This window comes from Octopus bimaculoides, chromosome 11, assembly GCF_046866305.1.
Source record: "Octopus bimaculoides isolate indiv1 chromosome 11, ASM4686630v1, whole genome shotgun sequence".
Classification (NCBI taxonomy): Eukaryota; Metazoa; Mollusca; class Cephalopoda; order Octopoda; family Octopodidae; genus Octopus; species Octopus bimaculoides.
Window position 1 is genome coordinate 36,173,430 of NC_142938.1, and position 18,092 is coordinate 36,191,521.

The 18,092-nt window shown below is 38.6% G+C and overlaps 1 protein-coding gene across 1 annotated transcript in view; it reads left to right on the forward strand.

Moving 5' to 3' along the window:
- Positions 1-1,562: 1,562 nt before the first annotated feature.
- The window catches only part of LOC106876982 (HEAT repeat-containing protein 5B), a 100,793-nt gene continuing 84,263 nt past the window's right edge, over positions 1,563-18,092 (forward strand). The window contains exon 1 of the mRNA XM_089360604.1: positions 1,563-1,913. Within this exon, the coding sequence (XP_089216730.1) occupies positions 1,563-1,913 (351 nt within the window). The remainder of the gene's footprint in view (positions 1,914-18,092) is intronic.

Consider the following 18,092-nt stretch of genomic DNA (forward strand, 5'->3'; position numbering starts at 1 on the left):
GCGTTTTTTGTGCGTGTATGCATGTGTGTGTGTGTACGTGTGTATGTGTGTGTGTGTATGTGTGCGTTCATATGCGTGTGTGTATGTATCTATGTGTATACGTGTGTGTGTGTGCATGCGTGTATGTATATGTGTATGTGAGTTTGTGTATGCGTGGGTTGTGTGGGGGTTGTGTGTGGGGTTGCGTGTGGGGTTTGTGTAGGCGTATTTGTGTGTACCTGTATGTGCGTGTGTTTTTGCCCATGTGTATGTAACTGTGTGCGTGTCTGTATGTGCATTGTGTGTTGGAGGTATATGTGCGTACATGTACTTGTATGTGTATGTACATGTGTATACGTGTGTGTGTATGTGTGTGTGTATATGTGTGTGTGTGCGTGTGTATGTACTTGTGTACATGTACGTATGTGCGTGCGTGTGTATGTGCGTGAATGTGGAATTGTGTCGGGTCATGTGTGCATTTTGTTGTGTGTATACGTGTGTGCTTGAGTGTGTATGTGTATGTGTATGTGTGTGCATGTATACGTTTATGTTTGTGTGTGTGTGTGTGTGTGTATATAGGTATGTGTGTGTGTGTTCGTAGAGTTGTGTGGGTTAGGTATCTGTGCATTCCTCTGTGTGTGTGCGTTTGTGCACGTGTGTGTATGCGTGGGAGTGTGGGTGTGTATGTGCATGTATGTGTGTGTGTGTATATGTGCATGTATGTGTGTGGTGTGTGTGGGAGGTATATGTGCGTTCATGTGTGTATACGGGTGCGTGTGTTTTTTCGTGTGTGGATATGTACATATGTGTGTGTATGTGTATGTGTGTATAGAGAAAAAACAATTATAAATATAGCACAACAATAAATTATTAAAAAAAGGTTGAAAGTGGATAAAGAAGTTAAAAATGCAATATAAAGTGGCACAATTACAAGCAAAAAATACAAGCAAGAAATAAGATTGCTTAGTTGCAGGAAGTGTAGAGGCAGTCAATAGGAGGAGGTTGTGTTTAGTCCAAAGGGGATAGTTGTTCGTAGATTAAAGATATACTGCTGTTGAAGGCGGAGTCGTAAGTGTGTGGTTCTGTGGTGTAGAGCGAGACCAAAGATGGAGATGTTAGAGGGGGGAGTGGTTGGCGAAGCGGAAGTGACGGGCAACAGGGGTGTTCGAACGTAGCTGAACATCCCTTAAATGTTCGGTAAACCGGTTGGCCAGTCGGTGGCCCGTCTGACCTACATATAGTTTATCACAGAGGTTGCATCTAATGCAGTATATGAGGTTAGAAGAGGTGGGGGTGGGGGGAGAAGAGAAAGTGCTACGGACCACAAGATCGTGTAGGTTCCGGGCGCATTTAAAGGAGGACAAGGATGGGTTGGAGAAAATGGGGCGGGTGGTGGGATCATGCTGGAGACGACGGAAGGCCCGTAGAATCCTCCGACGAAGGGGTGGAGTGGAGGGGTGGAAAAGGAGGGGAAAGGGGGTGCAGTTAGGGGGTCGGTGAGGGGAAGGAGAAAGGGCGGTGGTGCGATCGATTCGACGAGAGTGGGCAAGGGCATTTTGGACAAGGGATTAGGGGTATCCTCGATGCCTGAACAGGTGGGCAAGGTATTGGGACTGGGTGTCAAAATCCTGGTCCCGGCTGCACAAGCGTCGGAGGAACTGGGAGTAGGGGATGGCCAGTTTGGTGTGAAAGGGATGGGAGGAAGAGAAGTTGAGGTAGAGGCAGGAATCTGTGGGTTTGAAGAAGGCGGAGGTGGTGAGAGAATGGGAGGGGTGGTCAATGATAAGAGAGATATCAAGGAAGTTAACAGAGGTGTTAGAGATAGTAGAAGTGAATTGGAGAGAAGGATGGAAGTTCGAGAGGAAAGAGAGGAAATGGTAGAGTTGTTCACAGGAGAGGGAGGTGGCTCCTATACAGTCATCTATGTAGTGACCGTATAGCTCTGGGGCCGGCCTGGAGAATTGGGAGAATGCTTGAGCCTCAATGTGGCCAACAAAGAGGTTGGCAAAATTGGGGCCCATTCTTGTTCCCATCGCGACCCCAGAAACTTGTTGGTAGGTTTCCCTACCAACATTATATATATATATATATATATATATATATATATATACACATCTATACATATATATCTATATACATATAAATATCTATATATACACATATATCTATATATACATATAATATATATATATACATATAATAGCTCATGTTAACTGTATTAATATTTTGAAATTTATAAAAAAAAAAAATTTTATATTATTGATAACATAATATATACGAGCACTCAATATAAATTCAGCATATCATATTCCTATTGAATATTTCTAATTAATGAATTTATTTATATCATCATCATCATCATCATCATCGTTTAACGTCCGCTTTCCATGCTAGCATGGGTTGGACGATTTGACTGAGGACTGGTGAAACCGGATGGCAACACCAGGCTCCAGTCTGATTTGGCAGAGTTTCTACAGCTGGATGCCCTTCCTAATGCCAACCACTCAGAGAGTGTAGTGGGTGCTTTTACGTGTCACCCGCACGAAAACGGCCACGCTCGAAATGGTGTCTTTTATGTGCCACCCGCACAAGCCAGTCCAGGGGCACTGGCAACGATCTCGCTCGAAAATCCTACAGGAGCCAGTCAGGCGGTACTGGCAACGGCCACGCTCAAAATGGTGCATCTCATGTGCCACCCGCACAAGAACCAGTCCAGGGGCACTGGCAACGATCTTACTTGGCCTGCCGGGTCTTCTCACGCACAGCACATTTCCAAAGGTCTCGGTCCGTAGTCATCGCCTCGGTGAGGCCCAATGTACGAAGGTCTTGCCTCACCACCTCAGCCCAGGTCTTCCTGGGCCTACTTCTTCCATGGGTTCCCTCAACTGTTAGGGTGTGGCACTTTTTCACGCAGCTATCCTCCTCCATTCTCACCACATGTCCATACCAGCGCAATCGTCTCTCTTGCACGCCACAACTGATGCTTCTAATGTTCAGCTTTTCTCTCAAGATACTTACACTCTGACGGGTATTCACATTGACATTACACATCCAACGGAGCATACTGGCTTCATTCCTTGTGAGCTTACGTATGTCCTCAGCAGTTACAGCCCATGTTTCACTGCCATGTAGCATGGTTGTTCGTACGCATGCGTCATACAGTCTGCCTTTTACTCTGAGTGAGAGTCCCTTTGTCGCCAGCAGGGGTAAGAGCTCTCTAAACTTTGCCCAGGCTATTCTTATTCTAGCAGCTACACTTTCAGCGCACACACCCCCACTACTAACTTGGTCGCCCAGATAGCAGAAGCTATCGACTACCTCTAGTTTTTCACCCTGGAATGAGATAGAAGTTGTTTCCTGTTTGTTTGCAGTCTTTATTGCACCTGAACATCTGTCACAAACAAAAACTAACTTGCTAGTTAACCTGCCTTTGATGTTGCTGCACCTCTTATGTGTCCATAGCTTGCACCGGGTACATCTTATAGAGTTACTACCTACTCCTTTTCTACATACTGAGCAGGGCCATCTACCTGAAGGGGTTTGTGTTTTATCTACCTTCCTACTTATTAGGATTTTGGTTTTAGCTAGGTTGACTCTAAGGCCCTTCAATTCTAGACCTTGCTTCCACACCTGAAACTTCTCCTCTAGTTCTGATAGTGACTCCGCAGTTTGGGCAAGGTCATCAGCATAGAGGAGGTCCCAGGGGCAACCTGTCTTGAACTCCTCTGTGATTGCCTGGAGGACTATGGTAAATAATAGGGGGCTGAGGACGGAACCTTGGTGGACCCCTACCTCTACCCGGAATTCATTGCTGTACTCATTTCCAACCCTCACCTTACTGGCAGCATCTCTGTACATGGCTCGCACAGCTCTCACTAACCATTCTTCTATCCCAAGTTTCCTCATTGACCACCAGATAAGGGATCGGGGGACCCTGTCAAAGGCTTTCTCCATGTCAACGAAAGCCAGGTACAGAGGTTTATCCTTAGCTAGGTATTTTTCCTGCAACTGTCTCACTAGAAATAAGGCATCAGTAGTGCTTTTACCTGGCACGAACCCAAACTGCATCTCATCTAAATTGATTCGCTCCCTAATTAGTTGGGCTATGACCCTCTCTGTAACTTTCAGGCTGAGATGACAGTAGCTAATCTATGATGAAGCACTAGTCTGATCTTAAGTACTCTGTCACTTACTCTAACGACCTCGATTACCTTATCCACCCATTTCTCCGCTAGAAGTATTCCTACGCCCCCGACCCCGTCAGTGTTCCCTGCCCAGAAAATCTTGTACCTGTGTTCTTTGCCTGTGAGGAACCTCGCAGAACCTCCTCTCCATCTTACTTCCTGGATGCAGCACATATCTACGCGTCTCCATTCAAGCATCTCAACAATTTCACCAGATCTACCTTTCAGCGTGCCGACGTTGAGAGTGCCAATCCTAACAGTATGGGTGTTGGGGGTGTGGGCCTGTAGCCTGGGAAGGGGGAAAGCAGTGTCGTGTACCTGAAAAGAAAACTTGCAATTGGAAGAATTCATAAGCAAAACAGTACCTACAACCTGCAAACATTTCTCAAACTTAATGCGCTACCCAAAGGTAGGGGAGAAGATAGCCAAGGCCACTAGGTGGGTTCCGGGAGACAGCCGAGGTTGACAGGATGACAGAGGAATGAACTTCCGGTGGAGGGGGTGGGAGGGTGGGTAGGTACCGCCAGCGAGTAGATAGGGCTCTTAATTGTAGATTTTATATATTTGAGAGACAACAATGCATAAATCGTAATTTTTAAAAGAGCAATGAATTCTAGGTGATTAGAATATAACGTAGCATGAATTTAGGAAGCTTAGAAAATGAATAAGCATGAATTTAAGACAACAACTGAATTCAATTGAATTTCATGGAGAGAAACAAGATAAATAATAGAGGGCAAACTAAAGCGCGAAGGTATTATGAGATGTTTGAGGCCGTAAATAAATAAAAAAAATAAATAAATAAAAAAAAAAATCTCTATCTTATCTGCATCTTGGAGATTTCGTCGTAGTATGTCAGCGAGATAATTTAGAATGGGTTTCTCATTTATATATAGCCAGAACCTGAAGACCTTAAGGAAAAACTACGAAAGAGAGAGAGAGGATGGAGGGGTAGACAGAGGCATGGCGGGAGAAAAGATCATCATCATCATCATATATATATATAAAGAGAGAGAGAGAGAGGGGGGACCAGTCAAGCAGCACATCACGCTGTAATTCTTGGGCTGAGAAATCAACACTTAAAAGCCATAATTTTAAGGAGCGATAAGAATTTTTGAATAAAGGAAAATGGGTAGGGGTGGGTAGGTACCGCCAGCGAGTAGATAGGGCTCTTAATTGTAGATTTTAAATATTTGAGAGACAACAATGCATAAATCGTAATTTTTAAAAGAGCAATGAATTCTAGGTGATTAGAATATAACGTAGCATGAATTTAGGAAGCTTAGAAAATGAATAAGCATGAATTTAAGACAACAACTGAATTCAATTGAATTTCATGGAGAGAAACAAGATAAAAAATTGAGGGCAAACTAAAGCGCGAAGGTATTATGAGATGTTTGAGGCCGTAAATAAAAAATAAAAAAATAAAAATAAAAAAATCTCTATCTTATCTGCATCTTGGAGATTTCGTCGTAGTATGTCAGCGAGATAATTTAGAATGGGTTTCTCATTTATATATAGCCAGAACCTGAAGACCTTAAGGAAAAACTACGAAAGAGAGAGAGAGGATGGAGGGGTAGACAGAGGCATGGCGGGAGAAAAGATCATCATCATCATCATATATATATATAAAGAGAGAGAGAGAACCAATATATATATATATATATACATATATACATATCTATATATATATACACACACATATATATATATAAATATATATATATATATATATATATATATATATATATATATATATATATATATATATCTATATCTATATATATATCTATATCTATATATATATCTATAGCTATATATATATCTATATCTATATATATATCTATATCTATATATATATCTATATTTATATATATATCTATATTTATATATATATCTATAGCTATATATATATCTATACATATATGTATATCAATATCTATATCACTATATCTATGTCTCTATATCTATATATATATATATATATATGCATACAGACTTGTCTACCCATGACCTGTTGGGTCACCAGGAATGTCTAAGTTTCCCAGCAACAGAGTTTTGTTTCCTTTGCAAGTTATTTTGCACACTTTCAACATATGTGACATCAAAATCACACATAAACACTCCTTTCCCCAGAAAGCTTTGGCTGCTATTTCTTGCACACCCTGCTATCACATAACAGGTATTTCGGGTCCTTTACTGCAAATAGTTTTTACGTGGTAACAGTGCATGCCAGAAATAGCCACCAAATCTTTGGAGGTGAGATACGTTGAATGCACTCGAAAAAACCCTATAGAAAAAAATTCTTTCACACCAAAGTTACAACGGGTCTTTTACAAAATATTTATCCTATTTTTAAAGTCATTTCCACTTGAAAATACTTTGTATATTTAAAATATTGTCTGTTTAAAGAAAGCTAAAATATAAATAAATACTGTACAAACATCTTACATTGTTGAAATGTAAGTTTAAAATATTTCTAAATGATTAAAATATTATATTTAACAAAAGAAAAAATAGGAAGATTTACAGTAAAAAACAAATCGTATTTTTTCATTGTCAAGTCTAATCGAAAAGTAAGAGCTTCTTCCCTTTCAGTGTTAAGTTATTTTCGGAATATTTTCCCATTATGCACCATTTTGAGTATTTATACACTGATAACCCCTAATGTCTCCACAACCACTTGTCTGATTTATGCGAAATTTGTTTCATTCCGTTAGTATTTACATTTCTGGGGGATCTTAATAGTATTTTCCAATTATGCGCCATTCTGGTGGAGGTAACACTGCAAGCAAGCAAACAAGCAAGATTCAAGCTCACTTTTAATGTATTACAGATATATATATGTATATATATAGATATATATATAAAATTAATACTAACAGCAGTTTGCTATGTTTCAGCAAAAAGGAGAATTATAATTGTCATTAAATGTGACTAGGGCGTTAAGAAAAACCTACATTGCTAGAAATAAGAGCTAAACTGTTGTAATGCTATAGTTAAAGCACACGAATGAAAACATACACTAACAGGGACTTTAACTGTCCAAAAAATGCTGATCAAGAATTCTTAATACATCAGTTTTGGCAATTTCCATTGTCCCATCAGTTACATTCATGTGTGTTAACTACAGCGTTAGAGTGCTTTAGCTCTTATTTTTAGCAATGTAGATGTTCCCTAATACTCTAGTCACATCTAGTGACAATTATAATTCTCCTTTTTGGTGAAACATTGCAAACTGCTGTTTATATTAATTTTATATATACACATTAGCAAATCGCTAAATCATCTAATAATTAGGATGACAAAAGCATAAATACTAATAGCAAAAGGCCAAACAATCATGCGGACTTAACTGATGAGGCAACAGAAATTGCCAAAACTAACATCAGTATTAAGAATACACACACATTCACATATAATATATATATATATATATATATATATATATATATATATATACACGCACACACATATATACAGGGTGCAATGGATAAATTGTTGCCATTTTATATTTTCAATTACATGCATGCGCATTGTTTTTGATGTTGTCGACTACACAGTATAGTAGGGTCAGTTGGGCACCATCCGTGAGAAAAACAGTACCATGATGCAATTCACTCCACCAGAAAGTTGGAAATGACATGCTATACTGCTTGGCATTCATGCTGGAAGATCCAATACAAACATTTCAGTGTTTGGGTGTCAATATGAGGACAGTGATAAAAATCAAACATCCACTCATCATTATGGTGTTTGGAGTGATCACTAGTGATGGTAATGTTATGCCTCCATTCATCTTCCCACATGGCCTCAGACTCAACACGGAGGCCTACATCAAGTCCCTGGAAGAAGTAGAGCTGCCCTGGGTGAAGATGGAGGCTGCTCGAAGACCCTATGTCTAGCAACAGAACTCTGCACCATGCCACACAAGTAAGAGAACCCAGTCATGGCTGTCAGACAATTTCTGTGACCACATCACCCTTAACATCAAGCCACCCAACTCCCCAGATTGCAACTCCCTTGATTATTATGTGTGGGGTGCAGTTGAGCAAGAGACCAACAAAACTCTTTGTAACACCAAAGATGAACTGAAGGCAAGGATTATGGCAGCATTCACCAATTTAAACAAGGAGGCTGTCCACAAAAGTTGCAGGAGGTTCCAAAGTCGTCTGGAGGCCATGGTTGAAGCCAATGGCGATTTTATTGAATAAATTTATGCTTTAGTATTTCAAGATATTTTAATATAATTGGTGGTGAATATATGTTAAAATGAGATATCAGTGTTATTTTCATTTATGCGTAATTTAAACAATTTATTCACCGCACCCTGTAAATACACACACATATATATACATGCACATATACACACATCCACACACACATATATACACACACATATACCACCCCCCTACACATAGACACACACACATGCACATATACACACGTGTGTGCGTATATATATGTTGGCCCCCTGTGGGCAATAAAAAATCATGTATATATACATACACACACACATATACATAGACAAACATGTATATGTATATATATTTGTGTGTGTGTGTGTGTGTGTGTGTGTATATATATATATATATATATATATATATATATATATATATATATATATATATACATATATATATATATATATATATATCTCTGTAATATAGTATGTGACAATTATTCAGTTGCCATAATAAAACTCCAAGTTTCGGATGTCGGGGCGGCAATCTGCTCCGGAATCTCATCAGTTATCAAGGCAATCAAAAAATGCTATGAAAATGACCGATAAATAAAGGGAAATTACCATGTAATTGACTGTCATTAAGACAAAAGAGCTATCAGAATGACCGTTAAATAAGGAGAAAAAACCGAAGGAGAGAAAGTAAAAAAGTAAAAATGCTCATAGAAAAAGCATATGCACACATGTACATACATACACATGCGTGCACGCACACCCACGTACATGTGCCGATATGCATATGCTCACTCACACTTGCGTGAAACACATACAAGCCCACCCACACGTACACTTATATATGCCCATATATATGCAACCATACATGTACACATACATATCCGTGTGCACACGTGCACATACCCATATGCACACAAATATATTCAAATACGTCTAAAATATGCTATTCTTATTCTAGCAGCTACACTCTCAAAGCATCCACCCCCACTGCAGACATCATCACCTAGGAGGCGGAAGCTATCAACTGCTTCTACTTTTTCCCCCTGGCATGTGATGCAATCTGTTTTCTGTACACCATCGGTGTTTATTGTCCCTGTGCATCTGCCACACACAAAAACTACCTTCCCAGTTATCCTTATTTTAATATTGCTGCACCTCTTATGTGTCCATAGCTTACACCGAGTACATTGTATGGAGTTTCTACCCACACCTTTTCTGAAGATCGAGCAGGGCCATCTACCTGAAGGCGTTTATGATTTGTCTGCCTTCCTACTTACTGGGACTTTGGTTTTTGCTAGGTTGACTAAGTCACTTCAATTTTCGACCTTGCTTCCACACCCTAAACTTAGTCTCTAGTTCTTGTGGTTACTCAGCTATTAGAGCAAGGTCATCAGCATAGAGGAGCTCCCAGAGGCAGCCTAGCCTGTCTTGAACTCCTCTGCTATTGCCTGGAGGACTATGATAAGAGGGGGCATATGACTGATCCTTGGTGAACTACTACTCCCCGCAATTCTTCACTATACTCATTGCCAACCCTCAACTTACAGACAGCTTCCCTGTAAAGGGCTTGTACAGATCTCACCAACCAATCAGCTATCCCTAGTTTCCACACTGATCACCAGATAAGGGATCGGGGACCCTGTCAAAGGCTTTCTCCAAGTCAACAAAAGCCAAGTACAGAGGTTTATCTTTATAGGTATTTCAGGAGAAATACCTAGCCGTTTACTAGAAATATAGCACCAATGATACTTCTACCTCGCACAAAATTGATGTGCATCTCATCAAGGCTAACTATCTCCCTAATTAGTTGGGCTATGACCTTCTCCGTAACTTTCTTCACCTGATCCAACAATTAGATACCCCTGTAGTTTCTATCTAAAGCATCATCTTTACCTCTGCAGCAGTTGACTATGGTGCTGCTATACTAGTCATTGGGTAGAACTCCTTCATGAACTATCTGATTTACAATGCAGGTGACTAGACCATAGCCCACACTGCCCGACATTTTAACCCTTTAGCATTCAAACCGGCCATATCCGGCTAAATTATTCTACTTGTTTTATGTTCAAACTAGCCAGATCTGGCCGCTCACACCTGCTCTACTATGTCACTCTAAAAAATAAATGTTCACATCATCAAAACCTCAAAGTTACAAGATAATGTTTAATTTATTCAAAACAAAGTAAATAAATAAGTATTATATTTGATAGAAAAATCTGAATGCAAAAGGGTTAAGCATCTCAGCAGGGATTCCTGATGGGCAAGGTGCTTTCCCTGTCTTCATATCCTTAATTGCTTTATCTACCCTCAGTTAGGTCAACATTTGGCAGACTCTCCTCCTCCCATTCATTCTCCATGTTCAGCAGTCTTTCATAATGGCATTTCCAAGCTTCTTTCATTGCAGAATCATTAAACGCAAGTGCACCATTATTCATGTAGACACATTTCTCTCTTCTGACATCAAGATTTTTTTCACACACTGTCTTACTATCCAAAATACTTCAGCTCTTTGCTCCTCACATTACTGAACATTGGCAAACTTCTTTTCTGATATTCCCTTGGCTATATACCTGTCTCCTAGCTTCCCTTCTGGCTATCTGATACAGTTTCCTGCTACTCCCACTCTTCCAGGCCTGTTTCTTTGCTCTATTGGCCCTGTCTACAGTATTGTTCCACCACCACATTACCCTAGGTCTGGAAGGGACTTTGCACCAGCCAAAGATTTGGTCTGTGGCACTCAGCAAGCTGTCTCGCAGGAATTCCCAGCTGCCTTCTATATCACAAGTCTGTAGTTCCTCCTCCCTCTCATCAAATTTCTCAATGAGGATGTCCTTAAATCTCTGAGCATTTGAGGGTTCTTAAGCTTCTAATTCCTTGTTTTTGAGATTGGTCTGCTTCTTGGTATCCTTCTGGCCTCAAGTCTAAAGTCACTAACTAGTCTATGCTGCGGGGTACATTATTCACTAGGGAAGGTCATTTTATTTAAGAGCAACCATGCATCCTGCTGTCTGGTGAGAATGAAATGAATCTGGCTAGCAGCGTCAACTGATTGATAGGTTATCAGGTGGCTGGTTGGTTTCCTGAAGTTGGTGTTGCAGATCAAAAGGTTACTTGCGTAACAGAACTCCAGGAGCCTAGTTCCCTTTTCATTTCAGGAGCCAATCCCATGGCCCCCATGAACACCATGAAAGATACGAGGTTGCTGTCCATCATGCCCATTAAAATCTTCAGCCACACAAAGATGAGATCATTGTCACTCGCCTTTGAGGTAGCCCACAGAAGAATATTATAAAAGTGATCCTTCTGTTCATTTGATAGGCCCACTTGTGGGGCATAGGCAGAGATAACTGTAGCTATACTAGTCTGCAAGACTAGCCTGAGTTTAAGCATTCTCTTGCACACCCTGACTACCTCTATGACCTTATCCACTCATTTCTCAGCAAGAAGTATGCCCACACCCCCTACTCCATCACTGTTACCTTCCTAGAAGAGTTTATACCTATGTGCTTTGCCTGTGCAGACTCTGGCTGAAGCTCCTCTACACCTTACTTCTTGTATGCAATGTACATCAACACGCCTTCGTTCAAGCATCTCGACAATCTTGCTTGACCTGCCTTTCAATGTTCCTACATTTACAGTGCCAACTCTGAAAACTGGTATGTGGGAGAAAACATAGGAAGGAGAGATGTTATTCAGTACCTGAAAAGAAGGTTTCTGTGATCGTTTGATGACAGACATGTCATAACAGTTGTTCTTGCTTTTAACCTACTATCATTCAAACATGTTGAAATTGTTACGGTTGTTGCCTCTACTGTTGGGTGGGAGGAAGGAAGCATTATATACGAAAGAGTTTGGGGCATTGTAAATATAGGCGCTATGAGCATTGTGGATATAAGCATTACTGGTGCTGCAGATATAAATATAAATAAAAATATAAAAATAAATATAGTAGAAATATAAATACGACAATGTTAAATTAAGTGGGCTGGTTTCTGGTTTTGTTAGTAGAGGGAGAGAGAAAGGAGGGGAGGTGGTGAGATTACCAATATAAGAGGAGACAAACAGTACAAGAGAGGGGAATTTCCAGTAAGAGCCAATGGGATGTCTGGTAAGAGAAATGAGATTTCTGGTATTGGGGGCAGGAGAGGGTGGAAGCAACAATGAACAAGAAGGAGTCATTTTAGAGTGCAGTACAAGAAAGAATTATTTTAGAGAACAGTACAAAATATGTGCGTGTGTATATATATATATATATATATATATATATATATATATATATATATATATATATATAGATATATATAGATATATGTAGCCAAGAAACAAGGAAAGGATTATTTTAGAGGGAGAGATTACAATTTGGAAGTTATTTGATACAAAAGTACAGCTTAGATGGATGAATGAATGAGGCAATTAAAAACAAGAGAAATTCTTAGCTGTGCATTCAAGTGCTATCAAACAGCTATGGGCAAGGTGGACCAACCAAAACTTCTTGAAATAATTCAAGTAGTTCTAGATTGGATAAGTTTAATAACCCTTCCTTCGCCATAGAACATAGTGTACAAAATAAATGATCAAATATTGATCAATCTAGAACTATCTGAATTATTTTATGAATTTTTAGTCGGTCCACTTTTTCCATTTTCAACCTGTGTATATTGAAGTAAAACTTCAAGTGGTTGGACATATTTGGCATCTCTTTCTAGAATATAGGCATGGTAGCTTCTGTGCCATTAATTATAACTGTATTCTCTACAACTATTAATCTCTGCATTTCAATTTTACCTAAAAGGTTATTTTTTATATGCTGGCCACTGATAAAATTTATTAATTTTAATGATTTTTATCCTTTAATTATGTTTAGATGTATCTCATCCACATAGGGACAGTTTATTTACTTCTGTACTATTCTGACCAAATACACACATATTGAGGTGGACTATGAAATTCCATGCATATGTATTTGTGAATATTTATATGTACTCATATTTTGTGCAGGTCTTTCTGTGGGTATGTATAAAATATTATCATTTATTTCACTCAGTATGTTCTACTGATGAAGGAAGAGTTATTAAACTTATCCAGAAATTGATCAATGTGAAACTATCTGAAATATTTTATGAATTTTTGGTCGATCCACTTTTCCCGCTTTCAAACTGTATATATTGAAGGGAAACATATAGGGGTTGGATATATTTGGTGTCTCTTAATGGCTTACAGGCATGATAGCTTCTGTGCCCTTAATTATAAGTGTATTGAATAGCCTTACATATCTCAATATATGAATTTTACCTACAGGTTTATTTTCATATGCTGATGGCCGATAAAATTCATTAATTTTAAGGATTTTATCCTTTGTTTAGATACGCGCGCGCGCGCGCGCACACACACACACACACACACACACACACACACACACACACACACACACACACACACACACACACACACACACACACACATATATATATATATATACATACATATATATATATATATATAAGTAAATAAATGGAGTTAAACGCAGATGTTATTAAAATTCTTGTACTTTTGACATATGTTTCAAAGACAACATTGGTTTTAATCCAAAGGAATAAATGGTGTAAAATAGTGTAATCTTCTCATCAGGAAAGAAAGAGAACCAATCTGAATAACAAGACATTATAACAATTTTGATGACTGATATATGATAAACAGAACACTATTAAATATTTTGAAATAACCATTAGTAGATCTGTATATAGTATATGCGCATATATGTCTATATATATATATTGCATATGCACACGGTAATAATGTGTTTATTATGGTAGTTTGACCTTAAAGTCCCTCTTAGAGTGAGGCATTCATGTATAGTAATGCCCTTCTATAAATATATTTTGGGGAATAAATGATGGATTTTTTCCCTTATGAGGTTTTTTCACGCTAGCTACTTGATAATTTCTTATAAAAGAATTTATCCTATTATTGAATTAATTAAATATATAACCAGAATATATTCAGTGCTGAATTTATTCTGAAAAAAACACAAGTACCGAGATGCAATTCGAAAAATCTTGCCACTTACATAGATATATAGGGATAAACAATCTTCTTTGTACTATGCTGAATACATGAGGTGTTCATCTGGTATGTTGATTTTTTTGTTTATTCTTATGTGTCTTGACCATACTATACTGATGAGTAGAAGTTGCATAATACTGTAATAACTACGAAATCATGATCTATAGTTTAGTCTGTTTTTAAGGGGCTAGCTTTGAGAGTTGCATTTCCTCACGTTCGGTAAAAATGTGTTTATTATGGTAGTTTGACCCTTAGAGTCCCACTTAGCATGAGGCATTCATGTATAGTAATGCCCTAATATAAATAAATATATTTTGGGGAATAAATGATGGATTTTTTCCCTTATGAAGTTTTTTTCACGCTAGCTACTTGATAAATTCTTATAAAAGAATTTATCCTATCATTGAATATAATATAATATATATATATATATATATATATATATATATATATATATATACACAATATATATATAATATGTATATGTTATATCATATAATATATATATATATATACAATATATATATAACAAGTATATATTATATCATATAATATATATATATATATACAATATATATATAACAAGTATATATTATATCATATAATATATATATATATATACAATATATATATAACAAGTATATATTATATCTCACACCCCAGGTCCTTTTGTCACACTCAAATCCAGTATGTGACACGCTAATTGTACATATAAGACAACTCAAAGTAGTTATATGTGCTACATATCGCCCTCCAGTTGCTCCAAATCATGCAGGCAAGTTTGAAGACTGCCTTACAAAAATAGAAGAAGTTCTAGACACATTAGAACAACACATAAGTGTACTCCTTATGGGAGACTTCAATCTGCTCAATGTCAGATGGCCCGAGGGCCTTTCTCTCCCAGGAATGACGCGATACGAACAAGGGCAGGTGAATTCCCTCCTGAACCTTGTCAACACTTTGTACATGGAACAAGTGGTACTCCAGCCAACCAGGGCAGGTAACATACTGGATCTCTGCTTCACAAATAATATGGATCTCATCCATAATGTGAAAGTGACACCGACGCTACTCTCGGATCACAACATGGTAGAGCTGACCATGTACGGACCAAAGGAAACCATGGACATGCAGCCTACAAGAAACTCTCAGAATCTTTCCAATTTGAACTTCAATAAGGCAAACTGGAAATAAATTGAGAAAGAGATCCTCAAACAAAACTGGCCTAAATGTCTCTCCTCACCGGACATCGACATGAAACTTAAACAATTCATGTCTGTAATGCAAGCCATACGCTACAAATGTGTCCCGGAGAGAAAGGCCACTGTACACAAGAACAAAATCCCCAGGGAGAGGAAAATTCTTATGAGACGGCATACAAAAGTTTCAAATCGCATAAACAAACAAATTGAAAGCAGTGAAAAGTCCCGCCTGACAATACAACTGCTGGAGATTGAAAAAAAATCTGCAACTCTCCGACGTAAAAGAAAGAGCAGACAAAGAAGCCTGGGCTATAGACAATATAAAATCTAACCCCAGAGCTTTCTACAAGTTTGCCAAAGAAACAGCTTCAGTGCACTGCAGGATAGGGCCACTCCTTGAAAAAGATGGTGCACTAACAGGAAACCCAAAGAGGATAAGTGAAATACTAAATGATCAATTCAAAAGTGTTTTCACTCCACCCCTAGGGCACTTTCAAGTCAGCAATCCAACTGACTTTTTTACCACTGCAGATATAAAAGCAGAGGCAATGATGATTGCTTACATCGATATAAAGGAAGACGATGTAATAAGGGCTATAGATGAATTGAACCCAAACTCAGCTACTGGCCCTGATGGATTCCCAGCAATCCTTCTAAAGGTATGCAAACGAGTCCTAGCAAGACCACTGCAGTCCCTCTTTCAGAGCTTCCTTGCATCTGGCAAACTCCCAAGAAAACTGAAGGAGGGGAAAATATGCCCTATTCATAAAGGAGGTAGCAGAGCGGAAGCCAAGAACTACAGACCTATCTCTCTCACCTCACATATCAGCAAGGTCATGGAACGAATAGTCAGAAGAAAACTAATCGCCTTCCTTGAGGAAAATGACTTGCTGCCTGACACCCAACATGGTTTCCGACCAGGAAGAAGCTGCCTGACTCAGCTCTTACAACACTATGACAGGGTGCTGAAACAGCTACTTAACCACTCAAATGTGGAAGTGATATATCTCGACTTTGCAAAGGCCTTTGATAAAGTCGATCATGGAATGATATGTCACAAACTGTGTGATCCCGGCATAGTTGGAAAATTGGGAGAATGGCTTCATGACTTTCTGAAGGATAGAAGTCAGGTGGTAGTAGCCAATGGGGCCACCTCCAATGATACACAAATAGTGAGCGGTGTTCCGCAAGGCACTGTTTTGGGACCACTACTGTTCATAATGGCCCTCTCAGACATGCCCTCAGCCACACAGAAAGCCACGGTCACAAGGTATGCAGATGACACAAAAGTCTCACAGGTAATACAGAACCCTGAAGACACTATGCACCAGCAATGTGAGCTGGATGAAATATACAAGTGAGCTGAAAAGAATAACATGCAGTTTAATGCTGAAAAGTTTCAAGCCTTATGCTATCAGCATGCAAGACTAAATGCAGAACCCATTAAATACACTGGACCTGGAGGGACTGCAATCCCAGAGGCAGAGACAGTGCGAGACCTGGGCATCTACATGAGTAATAATGCATCCTTTCATGTTCATGTTGCTAAATTGTCAATGAAATGCAGGCGACTGACCAAGCTGTATAAATCCAAGAAAATCTTCAGCTACCTCTTTGGTTCCCCCATTCTTGATCCTAATACAACATATACAGACTGATAACTGCTCCATTCCGAATGCAGCACAAATTTCATCAGCCATGATGCTGAAATAGTCAGCCTTCATGACTTCATTAATGATTTGCCTCCTGATAACCTTTGCAAGACATTCAATCAGTTGATTCTGGATAACAGGAGATAAATATGTGGCATTCTTTGGTGCATTTTCCAGAAAGGTTGCAAATTGAGGATTATCTTTTGCTTTCCACTTAATGTTGAAATTACTGTCTTCCTCCTCCTTCTCATGCGACCAGCTTCCTCTAAGTGAAATTCCTCTTTTTGCAAGTGATTACATCAAGAATGCATAAAAGAGCTAATCTGTTCTTTTCAACTTGCTGAGCATATGCTTTAGATGTTCTGTGATTGATTTCTTTTCTTCTTGGCATATCATTAAAAATTCATGAGCCATTTACATTGCTCCTTGATGGGTTCTGACTTTTCAAGCGTCGTAGCTTTGTAATATATTATATTAATATACGGATATTAATGAAAATTAATGGTAAAACAAGGTACAGGATATTTAGTTGTGAATAATAATAATAATAATAATAATAATGATATACAAGCTTACAAGGAGAAGATCGGAAATATTTAGTTAAAGTTACTAATGGTACAAGCACAGCCAATGTAGCATTACTAGGATGAATTTACTTAACCAACTATAGAAGAGGAAAATGAAGGGCAAGTGGCGATGGAGGCATTAATAGATATTGTTTTAAGATTATATTAAAAATATTAAAATTAAAATTAATAACATTCTGATTTGAAGCGAAGAATGTAAACATGACAAATGAAACATCATTGCCTTG